The sequence below is a fragment of the Apaloderma vittatum genome, unplaced genomic scaffold, assembly GCF_000703405.1.
Source record: "Apaloderma vittatum isolate BGI_N311 unplaced genomic scaffold, ASM70340v1 scaffold16277, whole genome shotgun sequence".
Taxonomy (NCBI): Eukaryota; Metazoa; Chordata; class Aves; order Trogoniformes; family Trogonidae; genus Apaloderma; species Apaloderma vittatum.
In genome coordinates this window covers 18,310-34,638 of record NW_009726873.1, presented here as the reverse complement: position 1 = coordinate 34,638, position 16,329 = coordinate 18,310, and the positions used below count along the sequence as shown (strand labels likewise).

At 50.2% G+C, this 16,329-nt stretch overlaps 1 protein-coding gene across 1 annotated transcript; it reads left to right on the top strand.

Moving 5' to 3' along the window:
- The first annotated feature begins 445 nt into the window (after nucleotides 1-445).
- LOC104276972 (voltage-dependent calcium channel subunit alpha-2/delta-4-like) lies at nucleotides 446-14,548 on the top strand. The gene is made up of 8 exons (XM_009873468.1): nucleotides 446-514; nucleotides 2,358-2,410; nucleotides 3,365-3,420; nucleotides 4,788-4,808; nucleotides 10,043-10,160; nucleotides 12,931-13,043; nucleotides 13,658-13,740; nucleotides 14,462-14,548. Exons 1-8 carry the CDS (start codon nucleotides 446-448, stop codon nucleotides 14,546-14,548), a joined length of 600 nt encoding a protein of 199 aa, XP_009871770.1.
- The last annotated feature ends 1,781 nt before the right edge of the window (nucleotides 14,549-16,329 follow it).

The following is a 16,329-nucleotide window of genomic DNA, read 5'->3' as shown; positions in this document are numbered from 1 at the left end:
GAAAGCCTGTCTAAAAGCGGTTGTCTGAGAGCCTCCAAGATGTGGCGTTGCAACTGGCTGAGCACATTTCTCTCTCCCCTAAAAATAGCTCTGTTCATCTCACTCTACTCCCCCAGCCCATGTCCAAAGAGAGTTCAGAGTTTTCTGTGGCTTGCAAACAGGAACCAGGGGGACCTGAGGTAGTTACAATTATAATCCTTCGCTTCACAGCCTGCTTTACTCACCATCCAAAATTAGGGACATATTTCCTCCTGTCCTGACCCAGTTACATTAATCCAGAGCCTGTATTTCTCGCTTTGCAGAATCCAGCACTGGCCAAACAGCAAAGACACATGTAAGCAGGCCACCGGAGATTTTTTAGAAAAAGCTGACGTCTGTGTCCCCCAGGCAGTTTCATTGCTTGCTTTTGACGGCTTGCTTGTTGTGTTTCGGTTGCAGGGTGACCATGTATGATTATCAAGCAATGTGCAAAGTCCCCTACCACCACCACAGCGGTGCCCGGCCCCTGCTCAGCGTACGTATCTCTCAGCACGTGGCCCTCTCCGGTCTTGTCTGTGGAGACTTTCTCTGCGTGACATCTCCAACACCTTGGTGTGGCGCATTCCCCAAAGGAGCTCAGTAGATGTTTGCTTTCAAGGGATGGGAATGTCCAAACTCATCAAAGGCAGACTTCTGAGGCAGTGATGGCCACTGACGGTGGTTTCCAGTTTGGCTCTCTGTTGGCATATAAGACCTCAATGAAAATCAGAAGGACCAGGAGGAGGACAGGAACTAGACTACACCAGGCTTCTCCTGAAAGTCAGGGAACCAGCTAGGTGCAGAAATGAACAGAAATGCTTTTACAGGGCATGGTTTTACTCAGCAGCTCCAAAAAGGAGAATTGCACTATCAGGGAACCTCAGAGCATCGTAGAGAAAACTGTCAGCCCTTTGGGGAAACATGAGTGAGCCTGGAGCAACAGAGAGAGGGGTTAAATCTGCCAAGAAATGCCTACAGCCCAGGGAACAAACCATCAGAATGAATAGTTTTGCCAGTACCCAAATGCGACCTTTCTTTAGGCTGATAAGAGCCAATAATCTAATCCCACTCTATTTTCCTAGCCTGGCTTTGAACAGGCAGAACTAAGTAATTACTTAACACTCAGGCCACTTCAAACTAGCTGAAACAATCGTAAACAGGAATGTGTTTATTACTGTTATGATCTTTTTTTGGTACTTTAAAATGTGGTGTGCTGGAAGTACTTCTTACAGCATGACATTGTAATTTTTTTCCAGTAGAGGAATTTTCAAGAAAAATATTACTTTTTTAACAATGTTACATTCTTAACAATATATTCATTTTGCAATGGGTATACTTAAGTTGGATAGATAAAATACTGTGATTGTAGTGACAATTTTGCTTGATCATATCCTTCAATTATGAATACTGAAAGAAATGTCACAAAACACGACCTGTCATGTTGAATATGAGTTGGGAGGAAAATAAAAAGGTGAGCATTCAGCCTCCATCTCTCCTTTACCCCTCTTAGCAAAACCCTTGAAAAGGAAGAATTAAAGAAAAGTCCATTTTTCATGTACATACATAAAAATCAGTCACATTCTCAGCCATCTATGCATTTTAGTATTTGCTGACTTCTTTTGGCTGAAGATAAGTCAGCTAGCAGCAATGGAGCATTATCTCATGTCCTGTGGCTGCTGCATCTGTTTTGGGTTTGAGGATATGGGCATGATTATGAGAGGGAAAGATCAAAATTAGACATGGTTACCATGAAGAAAAGAAGCAGCAGGATCCTCTGCACATGAATTGTCCCTGAGACAATGCTGGATTTCCAATTCATAGCTGAAAAGCAGGAAGATGATAGAAGTCATGCCATCTTGAAGAAAAGCTGGATGAAAGCACAGTTAAGCATAATCAATCAATGGCAGTTAATGCTAAATCCTGGGCAATGCTGTCACTTGTCCCAGAAACACCACTTGCTGTCAGAACATAAAAGCATCCTAAACTGGTGGTGTCCCATTTAGCTGTGTTTCTCTCCTGCTCTGAGCTCTCAAGGTCGTCCATGCTGGAGAGAAATCATCAAGCAATTACTTCTTCAAAGTCCTTCATACATTTCTGATAAACTCCCTGACCCTGACGGGGAGGGGGTGAGAAGATATTGTTAGTAGCAAGGCAGCTCTGCTGGTTTTTGATGTATTTTGAACATTTTCCAGTGATGCCTAGACCTTGAATTTCTAGCCTGTCTTCAAGAGCTCCGATCAGTGGAGGGAATTGTTCTGAAACATGGGGTCCTGCATAACAATTATAAACTCTCTGTCCAGGTTCTTATGGTATTTCTCATTTTTTCTTTTGTTCTCTAGCCAATTTATGCCTTTCTAGCCACGGTGAAATGGCTGATAAGTGATTTCCTCATGTGAGTACCAAAAGATAGGGGTGTTTGGGAAGCTCAGACCAACAGGGGCAGGCGGGGCAAGACTGAGGAAGCTGCAAGCAGAGGCCCCTGCTCAGCCTTCTCCTGACATTCAGATCAGCGCCTTGCTCCTGGGAGACAGAAAGCTGTTACTATTCCCATTTTGAGAGGCAGAGGCCCGAAACAGGTCTGGGATTTACCTGAAGTCACTCGGTACAAAGTGACAGAGTCAAAAATAGGACTCGGGTCTCCCGGGGCCCCGTGCAGATCCTTGATGCCGAGTCCTCCTGCCTGTCTTCTTTGCCCGTGATGACAGAGCCAGGGAGCTCGTGTTTCAGTGATGGGCAAGGGAGGAGAGCAGGGAGGCCTTGAATCAAGCTCCAGATTCGAGCTTATCTCAGACTGCTGAGGGGGAACAGAGTTCAAGCTCAAATTAGGATGAAGTGCCGCATGTCAAATGTGCGAAAGGGGAAGTGTGGAAGAGGACTCGAGTGTACAGAATAATGAGTGTACAGAGAACTTGAGTGTACAGAATAATTCAACATGATGTGCAGCTACCTCCAAGTAGCCAGATTATGGGCTCCCGGTTGGCCATCTGTGCCTGCTCCTCAGGTGGGTCTCACGGTGACCAAATCCCCTCTCAGTCTCAGGGGCTGTTGTGCTGATTCTTTCCTTCACTGATGAGGCCCCTGCACGGTATGTACTTCGGGAAAAAGTCCATTCAGATATTCCACACTACAGATCCCATGACACAGAGCTACACTCTGTTGTGTGCAGAGGTTAAAAACAAATTTTTAAAAAAGGGTAAAAAAAAATAGAATTCAGACTTCCACTGCCAGAAAATTCATAGTAAACATTTTAGAACTGATACTCACCAGGCAACGGGGGCCATCCCCACGACACCTGCATCCTTCCAGGCTGCTGAAAAAGCATCCTCTGTTCTTGCTCTTTTGACAGCTTCCTTTTGGAGTTTAACATGAGTAGCTTCTGGCATTCAGACAACTTGGCAGATGGTGAGTACACGAGAGTCCAGCCGCCCCAGAGCATGTGAGTGTTACAGCCACTGGTGGCACAAGAAGCTGTATGGGGAAGCCTGGCCTCATGCGAGGATCCTGCCATCTGCCCCACCACCTCTCCCTCCATAGACACTGGAATCAAACTTCCAGGTCCCACCACCACCTTATCTCTCCCCATTTCAATCCCCATTTCAGGCTGCCACAGAACCAGGCCATTCAGGATGAGGTATGTGTGGATTGTTTTCCTCAGAGTAACTGCCACGGCAGGAGGTGGCTCTTCTTTATGAGGACCCCCACCCTACATGCAGTGGGATGAGAAAGACTGTCAGCTGCAAAGTCCTTCAGTGGGAAAGGCTCCTTCTACTCTTCCCTGAGGGTGGCCTACAGGACAGGACAGAGCAGGGCTGGAGCACCAGGCTCTCCAGAATCCAACAGGGATACCAGGAAGATAACTAGAAATCTGTAGGGCTCAATAACACATTGAGGGTCTTCACTTGCCCACCAGACCCTCTCTGGAAGAGAGAAGATGACACATGGTACTACACAGCAGTTGAGGGCAGCAGAAGGGTGTAACTGAGTCAAAATCCAGTGACCTGCCCTGCAGCTGTAGTGCTGCCTGCTAGAAAATATCCCTGGGAGTCTCTGCGGTCCCATCCCTACTTTTGCCAGCAGAGGGGATGTTAAGGGCCCTGAGGTGACCTGAAGGGAAAGGTGAGAAGTACTCTGTGCGGCCATATAGGTGCCATTATTGCATCCTCACTAGTTATTCAGCACTAGCGGTGCTTTTAGTGGAGACACTGGTACCTTCCCTGCTAACTGTAGGGCTGAGTCTTCTGCACTGAGCTCTCCTGGCCTAACAGGGAAACAGTCATTTTCAGAAAGCAAAATTTCTTTCTAGTCAGAGAACCAGCCTAATGTCTGGATAAGTGCTTAGGACCCACTCACCTCTTCCAAAGAGGATTGCCACAGATGGTAGTAAAGTTGCAGCTACCCTCTCTGTGGCCCTGGCTTCTGCTTAACATGCACCAGGATAATGGGAGTGATCCCATGCAAAAATTGATGAGGAAGAGCCAGATTAGCAAGTGCAGTGCTTGGGGCAGTGCAGGAGGGGCTCCTTTTTCTGGAGAACAGACCAATGTAGTGTTCCTGCAGGGAGCTGCTGTGGATGCTACATGTGAGAAAAAAGGGTTCTCACTGCTGCCCTGCTTATCATCATTTCCTGTTGTGCTTTCTTCATCTCTCTCCCACATCATCTCCATGACTGCTGTGTGCAAATCCATCTCTTCATTGCGCTGCCATCATGGGAAACCATCACGTGGATCCATCTTCATTGTGCGTCTGTGTTTGTCATGCGACTTTTCCAGCCAAGGCTGTTTTCCATCATGGTAAGTAGAACCACTTAACAGCAAAACCAGGAGGGTTTAACTAGAAATCCTGGGCTGGGAAAGACTTTTTTCCAGCTTTTGTACGATAGGGAACTTGCAGAAAGGTGTAACAGGGACAAGGCAGTGCCTGGCTGTGGTTCCCTGCGCTGCAAAGAAGTAAGCCATACTGTTGCTCATTTAGCTGGCTGAGCCGATGGTTGAAGGTCTGTCACCATGAAGTCAGTAAAAGAAGGGGGACACCAGCCTCCTCAGGGACTGTGGACACAGACAACACCCTCACCCAATACTGCGACACAGATAGGCCCACAGCCTGTGTACCATGGCATGTCCTTCACTTTGGTCCCCAGCTGCCCCAATTTTTTTTCAGTTATGCCAAAACCAAAGAGGAACTCATGCCCTTCTGCAGCAAAAATTACACGGATTTCATAGACTTCAGTTATTAAGAAGCAATTTAAGTCTTCTTTTCCACACCCCATGGCTTAGCTCCTTCTGATGAATCCCAGCCCAGCCCCAGGATAATGCAGAACTACTTTCAAGCAGTTCAGCTGATAAGTATATGCTCTTGCTCATAAATCTGCTCCCACAGGCAAGTTAGAAATCCTTCCAAGACAGAGTCCAGACCGTGGCTGTGTTTGTATCTCCCTGCTTCCATATCTAGCTTGTACTCACTGATTTGCTCTCTGCCCAGCAAGACGTATGTGTGAGACAGAGATAGAGAAATAGAGACAGTTGGAATGTGTCTTACTGCATGAAGAAGACGAAGAGAGAGGGTGTCCACGGATGGGGGAAAAAAAAAAAGTGTCCATGGGTTGAGGGGAGTAGCAGGGTAGAAGAATACTGTCAGGGCTGGAAGAAATAGATTGCACATGTTGTTAAGAAGGGGCTGTAGATTTTTGCCAGAGATGTTAACATTTTCTTGACTGCATGCCAAGGCTGGCGTATGCAAAAAAATATGAAGAGGAGACATTTTGTGAGAGCAAAATTCAGCACACGTTTATTCAGGGCTATGCACAGAGGAGTTAAGGGTTGGGGATCTAACGCTCACCCTTGCTCGACTGTGCACCTCTGGGTCTGCAGTGCTGAGCCCGTTTCTGCTTCCCGAGTCTTCTTGCTTTCTGGGAAGGCGAGACTTGCTCTTGGAATATGGGCATGATATATTCAGAGTGCACTCATCATGCAAATCTGCTTTTCAGAGGTGGTGAGAAGACATGTTTGCTTCCACAGATTTTTTCACTGCTCTCAGCATTTCATTCCTCTCTGTGTTTGTAAGGGTTTCTGCTTTTATGGACATCACCAGAGGTTTGAAAGCTTTTAATTAAGCCAAAAATACCTCCAGCCAAGGCATGTAGCCTAGAAAGGACTATTGCTAGAGTTCTGTATCTCAGAAAAGTTTCTTATTGCCTGCATAGTAATGTATGCAGAGGATATTTTACAAGATAACTGATCAAATTCTGTGTTTTGTATTTGTAACTAAGTGGCAGATTTTGTCTGGTTTCCTAAGAGTAAATCCACTGACTAGGGTGCACGATTTATGCTGGTGGGAAAGCGTTCACAATCTGGGCTGTATAGCTCACGACAAGGCGCGGCGGCTGCCTTTGCTACTCAGAAGGATTGGTTGCCAAATGTCTGACAAAGTCTTTCTGGAAGTGCAGATGGTAGCAACGACAGCCTGGAATTAACTCGCTCTTTGCTATAAAGTTTGCAATTTGTTATCAGCTCCTCTGACTGTTTACTAATCCCTGACCGCCAGACTCTCAGGGTGCTGATAACATTTTGATGTCCAGCGTGTGCGTGCAGAGGCTCAGCCCAAGCCCTTTGCTGATGATGTACATGCTACTGGGCTTCTCTGAACTTCTCAATACCGCTACAGCTGCATTGCTTCGGAGCAAATTAAGTGGCAGTAGGCTTAAGCATAATCTCTGTCATAGGTCTTGTCTCTGTGTGGGAGCGAGTAGATTTTAAAGTGTCTTCTCTTCATTTAGCCTGTGCCAAGAAACTGATGTAAGATGGTCTGTGCAGGGGACTTGTGCCAATTTAGCAGAGTTTAAAAATACAGCTTGGTGCATGTGATGAAGTTAACACAGAGCAAATCAAAGTGCAGATGATCACAAAAGACTCAAACAGAAGCACGACTTCTGTGACTTATCCCATACTGCCAGTGTCAAAAGTGCCCCTGAAGGGACTAAACCTTCTGCACTTGCCACTGCTTACCGGCAGGTGCACAGGCTGCTCCTGTGAGTGTCATCATGGCCTAGTTTGGCTCAGAATTACCGCTCAAGTGTTGCCTCTCTAGTCCTGTGTCCAGAGCCACTGTACAGCTCTTGCCCACGTGTGCAGGTCAGGCCAGTGGACAGTGTTGGCCAGATCTATACCGGGTGTGGATCATGCAGTCTCTTCAGTTGACTTTCCCCTCGAGGCCCACTTCTCCAAGCCCACCAAGTCTGGCAGGACAGCCCTGATTCAACACTGCTTGAGGCCTCAAATCTCCTTCCCCCATATCTTCCAAGCCGATGGTCACATTCACCCCTCCCTGCACCCTGTCCTTCACACTGCTGTTGTTTCTATTGCTTTAACTCCATCTGCTTCGATGAGATTACACCAGGAAGCTGGAGCTGGTGAAAGTTGTCATTCTTGGGGAAAATGAGGATCTGAATGAAGTCTCTGCTATGTCACGACTCCTTGCCACTCCTGAGCAATATGCTAAATTCTTGCAAGCAGTTGTGTCCCAATTTTATCAGGTTGCCTTTGTGGCTAGCACAGTTCATCTGAGCAAAAATTGCCACAGTCCATCCATCGCCAACAGCTGTGCTGCAGTGACAGCCCTGGTCCCTCAGAGCTGTGAATCCAGGGTTAACACAGCGGGACTGATGGTTCATGGCTGAGGGACCAATGAGTGGTCTTGCCACAAGCATGTCCTCAAGAAGATCCACCCCTGGCCCAGACTACAGTAGTCTGGCCATCTATTTCAGTGTTTGGAGCTGTTTTTCCAGCCACTAGTGCAATGAATTAAGGCTGAAGAAAAAAACGCTTCTGCTCTGTTCCTCATATTCCTTTAGTCCATCAGGGGACTTCACTGGCCAGAATACAGTCAGCAGCCCTGGACTGAACTGGAAAGTGTTTGCAGCTTCTCTCCTTACAGCATAAATGGGGATATTCGGCATGTTTCATCAGAAAGGTCTAAGCCTTTGAAATTCACCTCAGTCACAGGGTCTTCTACTGCTCACCACGAATGTCCTCAGGAGTGTTTGTCCCCATGGCAGGTACTAGTCAGAAGCGCTCTCCATTGGCAAAAATGGGAGAGCTTTTCCGTGCTTCTGCAACGTGGGGTTTGCACAGAGGGGCGGTGAATGGTGACAGGGCACAGCAAGGCAGCTCCCGGCTGGCAGCAGAGTAGCTGCCAGACACCGAAACGATGAGTTCAGTTGATTAACTTAGTGTGAACTCAGAGTGAATACAGAACAAGGCATCGTGCTGAAATCACACCCTGTATGCTTTTGGATCTGTGCAAAATGAACCTCACCAAGATACCGAAAGGTGGGTCTCACAGTCTGGGAGAATGTAAGCAAGAGGCTGCCAGGCAAGTCCCATTTTCTGAGCTGACATAAGAAAAGCACAAGGCACAACTACTGGGGACTCTGTAGTGCAGGGAGGTGTCTGAGTACCCATCATATTCACACGGGGAAGGCATTAGAAGGGAGATTAGGCTGTACTTCCTGACTCTTAATGGATGTCTTGTGTCACTGAATTGCCGTGGTGGAAAGAAAAATCAGAGAAAATCATGCAGCTTTTCTCTCTCACACATAACCCACATTGTTTAGACTGCAAGCTCCACGGGGTGTTGCCTGCCTCTTTCTGTGTGCTCCGGCAGTACTGGGGAGAGGAGACCATAGCTCTCGGTGAGGGTTTTACAGTGATGCAAATTACCCGTCGGATCATCATTGCCCTCTTGGTGCCTTCCTACCATACATTTACTGATTAAAACCCACGTTGCTGCATTTCGCTATAAATCTTCAGTGCTGCCGCGGCTGCAAGGGATGAGCTGGTCATCCTCTACATGAGAAGAAAACTCTGTTCTCTGCATCCTCCCACCCCACCCGCTGTGTGGGTGGAGGGCTGCAGAGCCAGTCTTCTGTGCTCAGACCCAAAGCTGATGTAGAAACTATGTCTCGTGCTTGTTCTTGGTGGAGCCGCAGCCACCTCTGCCCTAGCAACAAAACCTCGCATTTCCATCAGCGATGTCCCCATGTCTTACAGAGGCAGGAGATGGCTTTGCTACCTCCAGCCGCACAAAACAGTTGTCAGAAGGGCCCAAGGCAGTAGTTTCAGGCAAGGCAGACTTTGGTGAACTTATAGAAAGGATGCCCTTGCTTCACAAGGGAGACTCAGTAAGGCGGTGCGGCTCCCCCTCATCCCCAAATTAGTTTGGGAGTCCGACAGAGTGTGACTGATGAGTGATGGAGCAGCTGCTCCCTGCCTCTGCAGTGGACGCCTCTGTCCAGGCGCGTTAGCTGGGCCTCTGCTGTGCCCCGAGAGCCGGCGTCTGCTTCCCTGTGGTCTCAGGCCGGGTCTGTTTGCTGGCAGTCTTTTCTTTTTAATGTGACACATCTTCAACCCCTCGAATCACCCACTGTAGGCTTGCTCTGGAACATCCGAGGGCTCGGGAAGGATCAGCGGTTGATGGTGAACCCCACCGTGGACGTGCAGAGTCCCAGCAGGGGCAGGTCCTTGAGCCCAGCCACAGCTTCCAATGCTTAGAAAAGTGCATGATCCACGACTGGGTTAGGCAGGAGGGACTTTATTAAGGCTGCTGGTTGATAGACCTCCTGCTCCTGTAAACACAGGGCTGTCGGTGCCCAGAGGACCCTGCCGAAACAGGCCATGGGGGTTCCCGGGGTGCTGTGGCTGCTGCGGCCCCACAGCTGCGGCTTCGGCTGGGCAGAGTCCATGCTCGCTCGGGGAAGGTGACTGGGAATACTGGGAGCATTTCTCACATAGGTCGGTTTTCCCACACCACCTAGTGGGAGCAAGGATCACTGCCAGGCTGCTTCCTGAAGCATCTCCCAAACCTTCTTCTGTGGTAGACACAACTGCTCTTGGTGCTGTCAGTGTGGGGGGACACACATCGCTGCTCCTCCAACCTACGTCATCAGTCTTAAATGCTTCCATTTCAGTGCAGACTGCTCCCGCATGATCCTCTGCCCTTCACTTCTCACCTTGTCTCTTTACCCCCGCAGCTCACAAGCACAAGAAGCACGACACCTTGCAGCCCTGCGACACCGAGTACCCCGTTTTCGTGTACGAGTCAGCCATCAAGGAGACCAATGGGTTGATCGAGTGCGGAGGTTGCCAAAAGTAAGAATTGCAGCTTCCATTTCGTTTGGGGGCCCCCCAGGTCGTGATGGCACATGAGCCTTGTCACAGAGAGCCTTGGTGATGGCAGCAAACTCAGAAGAATCACCCACTGCTGTGCCCATGGCACAGCTACACCTGCATCTGCAGAGCAAAGCTAAATGTTGTGTGATGAGGGGGTGAAGTGATGGGTTACTGCTTCTTGATAAAAGAGAAAACCAATTAAAACCATCTGTTAACAAGTAGTAGTGGCTGTAGAAAGAGGGAAAGAACGTTTAAATATATATATCTTTCCATTCCATAGGTATCAGAAGGGCGCTTTTTCTGTTTTTTCATGTTTCTGGCAAAAGTTTTCTCCTTTAGAAAATTTTCCTTTTTGCAATGCTTTCAGCTTTCCTTTTCCTTTTTTTTTTTATTTTCCCCCCTTTTCTGTTTTTCTTCAGAAAAAAAAATCAGGTAGGGGAAAAAAACCAGAAGTGTTAAACTGAAAGAAATGGAAACATGGGTCCACTTTCTATTTTCCATTTTCATTTTAAGAGAATGAGCAGTCTGAAATAACAGAAAAATCATTGTGAAAAGAGGCTGTTTTCAACAGTTGCATAGCTCCATCAGCAACCACGTGTGAAAAGGTGACAGAAGGATGAATTTCCACTGGTCCAGCTTTTCCTAACATGAGGCGTCCAAATAGATCTGACTGGAATCCCTCCTAAAAAGAAACCTAGTCTGACTTCAGTCTTGGATCAACTGCAGGAATGACTTAAAGGTTAGGAAAACAGCCTGCAGTAGTCAGCATGACTTTAGGAAAACCAGACCTTGCCAAACATTGTTCGCAAAGGGATCACAGGTTTGAGGACAACAAGGTATTGTGTAGGTGTGATAAACTCTGGGCAGATCCAGCGGAGCTGACTGCCCCAAAGTGACCTGTTTGTGGGTTAAGCTGCTGCTGCACAGATTTTGACTGAGGCTGACCCTTCCTTGCTGGAGGCAGCACCTCGTCAGCACAGTCAGCGCGTCCTGCTCGGCTCCTTTGTTGTTATGGTTGCAATTGCAGCTTCTGGATCCTGAGCATATCTGTTGTGCATCTTTCACGCAGGTGGTTTGGGAGAAATGTGCCCCAAAATAGGCTCTGTGGAGCATTAGCCAGTAGCCTTCTGGGGCACATGGGCTTCCCCAATCATGTTTCACAAGTGCAAGTGGTTCCCAGCAAAACAAGGGTGAGCTGGGTGCAAAAAATTGGCTTGCGGATTGGTGCGTGGGGCAGGTTGATCCTTGTTACTGAATCTGTGAGTGGGTTAAAATCTGCTTTTCCAAGTTCCCAAAACAGTCATCAGCCAGGAACACTAATGAAATGTGTCAAGCTATGATGTTTGACGTTCAGCACCTCTAAAAGTGAATACAGAAATCCCTGGAGGTTATAGAAGGCAGTGAGACTAAGTGCTGAATAACCAGGGTGGTCCTCCAGCGCACACAGGTTGGTCGAGGGCAATGGGCGCATCCTCACAGATCCATATTTTTAATCCAGAAGCTCTCTCCCTTATCTGAGAAGTGGTCAGTAGGACCAGGAGCGCAGAGAGCCACACACCAGGATTGCAGCCCTGCCACCATATCCCCGGCCTTCCCCACACCCCACAGCCCCAGGCTCCTTGTTGGGACTGTTGGGCTGCCCAGCGCCAAGCAGGCAATGGAGGACAGCAGCATGGGCAGCTCAGCCTTGCTTGGGGTGGCTGCAGCCTCTGTGCCTGCAGCGGACAGGCAATACCTGCAAGGCATCAGGGGTGGCACAAGCTGGTGAGGTGCCCAGACGCGTAGAGAGCCTTGCGGCGACAGCGGCATGCGTACACTCGGACACACGCACCCCCACACCCCGTGCTTGCCTGGGGGTGCCATAGATGTGCACGTGCCGGTGTGAAAATCCATGGTCACAGGAACATGCAGCCTCGTGATCACAGAGACATGGCTGAGCCGCCCACGTCTGCATGCAGTCATGCACAAAACCCCGCACGCAGCCAAAACACGTGCCCACCCTCATCCTGTTCTGCCCACACAAGCCCTCCGCCGCCTGCACAACCGGGCAGTGGCATTGCCGCAAGACCTCACGTGCACGTCCTCAGGCAAAGGCTTACCTCTAGAGATGACTCTGCCAGCACGTGCCTGTATTTGTCACCAGCCCTTTTCCATAGTCTACATGTCTGACAGGGAAGGGTAGGGGCAGGTGAAACTATGGCTGCAAAGTGGAGCTGCAGGTTTTTTATGGCCGTAGGCAAGACCAAGTTGGTCAGACCCATTACACTGATGTGATGTGTGATGATACCGGGATCCTCCATTTCTTACTCCAGTAATGTGAAATTTGGCAAAAATCTGCTCCTTGCAGGACCATATAGTACATACGTCCTTGCATTGTATAAGCATATGCATAAATACACTTTGAATGGGCATTGGCACATCTCTGGGTGAAACCAGGCCTTCCCAGGTGTCATTTGCTGCGACATGTCACCCCATTTGGGGAAGGCTTGTGTCAGGTTTTGTTGGTGAGTTGGGTCCTTGGGTTTGATTTTGGCTTTGTACCTACCATGGAGTTGTACACCTGAGCCAGTTTGCCACTCCCTGAGGCCAAAGGTGTGCTAACACCACCTCCCCCATGTGTACGGCTGCTCGCTCTCTCCCGCTTTCTGCTAACATCCCATTTCCAGCGATCTCCGTTTTCTTTGTATTTCCTTGCTGTGGGCCAGGTTATGGAGAGATGTGCTTTCTTCCATCTGCTTTTCTCTTGCAGAATGTTTGTGGCCCAGCAGATCGTCAGCAGTAACCTGCTGCTCCTTGTCACAGATGCCGTCTGCGACTGCAGCATCTTCCCACCCGTCCTCCTGGATGCAAAAGAAGTCAAATATATCCTTCCACATGCAGCAGGGATTCTTGGCTCCACATGTTTGTTGGGGTGGAAAAGGTGCTTCTAGAGCAACTGCCATAGGGGTGGAGAGTATGGTCCAATTTGCAGGACAGCTGGGGAGAGAGACATGGAGCAGGTAGGGTTGCAGTGCGGTGGAGAGTTCTGCCTTCCAGCCCCCTCCCAAGAGGAAGGAAGCCTGCACCAGCCAGGCTGTCAGATGTGCTGTATTAAGGTGAGGGTGGGACAGGCCAAAAGAAAAGGTCGGTGGTGGGGTGGGTGCAGCTGAGCTGGCTCCCAAGACTGCTCCTCCGTGCTTCCATAACTCATTCCTGTGGAGTCCTCATCTCTTGCTCCTCATAAGGTCAGTGATGTGGTGCAGCTGGTCACCATGAAATTCAGCCTCTTCCAAGCTTTTTGCTCACTTTCAGCATCTTGGTCCCTTCTAGCACTTGGAGATGCCTTCAGCCCATGCAGGGTGACCTGCCTGTCCCCTGCATTCCCTGCTCTGTCTCTCAGGCCATGGAGTTACACCCAGACAACTTGCGTCAGGGCCCATAAGCTTGTGCAGCGTTTGTCCCTCTTTTTCCTGCCATTGTCCTTAACAGCCTCGCACATAATGCTTCAGTGAAGTGTGAGCGGATGCGGTCCCAGAAGCTGAGGCGGCGGCCGGACTCGTGCCACGCATTTCACCCTGAGGTACCCTGGGGGAGCATGGAAGGGAGGGAGAGCACACTTCCAGGTTTCTCTGTAGTCGTGCTTGTACCCACATGCACACGTCTCTTTCTGCGCCTCTGTGTTGTGGTGTCAGGTGCCCATCCCGCTGGCTGGACCCAAAACCAGACTTGTGATACCCAGGAGGGATGTCTCAACAGGAGGATGGTCATGCTAGGGACACCCAGGAAGGGCTGAAGCTCAGATATCACAGAGCTGTTGCGTTTCTTTGAGAGGGTTCACCCACTGGAAAAGCCTCAATTCCTGTAATCAGCCCTTACAACCTGGTTTCGGTGCAGCCAGGCAGCTCCGCCACCTCCTGGGCTGGCAGGAGTTTGGTTCGGACACCTTGGCGCAGCATATGGGGCAGCCCAGCTGCCCATCCCTGCCCCTCAGGGCCAGGAGCACGCACAGTCACCCACTTGCAGGCAGGGGACCCTGGAAGGAGTGGCAGGAGGGATGTGCAGGTGAGAGCTGATCCTGCTGCAGCCTCTTTGGCTGAGGGATGGGTTTCAGGGTGTGGGGCACAGCATGGTGAAAGCTGAGCAGGCGAGTGGCCTCCTAGCTGCAGCTGGCTGCTGTGGTCCATGGGCATCAAACCAGTCCCTTCCTTTGCCTTCAGTGATCCTTCCAAAAGTGAGGGGCAGGCTCCCTTCTCTCTGCCAGCAGCAATGAGCAAACTGACGTTTTCTCTCCCATCTCCCAGGAAAATGCCCAAGACTGCGGTGGCACTGCCGAGATCTCTGTTTCCCCAACGCTACTTCTCCTGCCCCTGGCGCTGCTCCTGCAGTGATGCTACCTGCAAGGGTGATGCTGCCAGCAATGCGTCTCGTGGCAGAGACCCAGGAGGACGGAGCTTCTGCAGGCCAGAGTTGGCAGGGGTGGAGGAGATGGAGGCACAGACCATTCTGGAACTCCCACTGAGACTCCATGGGGAGACAAAGTGTTGACGATGCAGCGCAGCACAGCCCATGTCCTTCACTACAAGGTCCAGCATGGTGCCAGTGGCAGAAGCTGTTCCCTCCTAAAAAGCTTGTGGCAAAAGCCTGTGTGAGGACCAGCAGGGCCAGTTCCCAGCACACTGTACTGAGCTGCTCCTCCTAGCCATCAACTGACAGCCAGGATGGCAAGGTCATTGATGTGGCTGATGTTTCACCATCACCCTGCCTCCCACAGAGCCGCTTTGAGGTAGTTGGCCCCAGGAGGCAGAGGGCTCAATGAGACAGATCTGGCCTTAGGAGGAGCAGGGGATGCCGTCTACCTATCCCTCAGCGGGAGCCACCAGGATTTTGAGCAGCTGGGTCTAGAGCAGCCCAAGCACAGCCCTGCCAGAACAGGGCCCTAAGTGGTTCCCAGCAGGGAGGCAGCAACTCCTGGTCTTGGAGATGGTCCTCGACTGGGACCTCAGGGGAAGGACATGGCATCTAACCTGACTTGCACTAACTTCACACACAACTGGATGATGGAAAGTAGCACAGCTTGACTAGCTAGCTGCAGCTACGCCAGCTCTGCTGAGGAGACCTCTCCTAACCCTGCTAGCACAGCATCCAGATTCTAGTCTAGATGTGGACGTACTTCTGGGAAGGGGTTACGTATGACTCGCCAAAAGAGGGGTTATGTTTCCCGCTGCCTGCTAGTTTCACTGGAGAAGCAGCTAAGAAACAAGCACTTTTCCCCTCGGAGTGGCACTGCCCTGATCATCGAAGCTGCCCTTGGTTGTCCCAGGGCAAGCAGGCCCCTGCTCTGAGCCTGGTGTTCCTAGCTGATGGGCTTGGGCCGTTTCTCAGAGAGCTTTATGGACAATGGGTGGGGAGCACCCATCTTTTCTTTCTTCTTTTTGTATGAACTGCTCCATACCATCTCATTAAAAAACAAATACATGGCATATTTTAAATAGATACTTAAGCTTAAGCATGTCATGTTTGGTGCTAATCACAACTCTACACCACATCCCAGAAACTCCTCTCCCTGTCGAACCCATGAGGACAGGGTGCAGGTGGGGGGGTTGCAAAAGCAGCTGCGGGGGCCTGGCCAGAAGGGATGCACCAGCAACTCATGGGGCTGCCAAGAAGTGCTCCTGGTCACTGCACCGCTGTTTTTACCGGAGCTATGGGAAGAAGAGCCTCCATGCGCTGTGACCCCGCCAGCTGCACCCCTGCACGGCTCTCTGTCACCTCTGAGGCAGGGTGGCAGTCTCAGCACCGGCAAGGTGTGTGCCAGGGATAGGGATACAACAGCAAATGGCAACAGATCGAAGTAAGGTCTCACCCTGAGCTCTGCACTGTCCCTGTCTGCAGCCATCCCAGCACTTGTGGGGTATCATGGTGACACCAAGGGAGCAGGCTAGCAAGGCAGAGGCTTGCCTTGGCCTCCTCTGCCAGGTGGGCCACTTTGGGAGCCCTCTGCACCTCCCCTCTACCCCCCTAGAGCTGTGTTGCTCGTCACACCGAGCTGTCACACCTGCTCTCTCCTCACTCACTGCCTGACAAGCAGCGATGCCCACAGCACCACCTGCCACACATGCTGGCCCTGTGGACTCCTCACTGAGCCCACCAAGCCACCTGCAGCCACCAC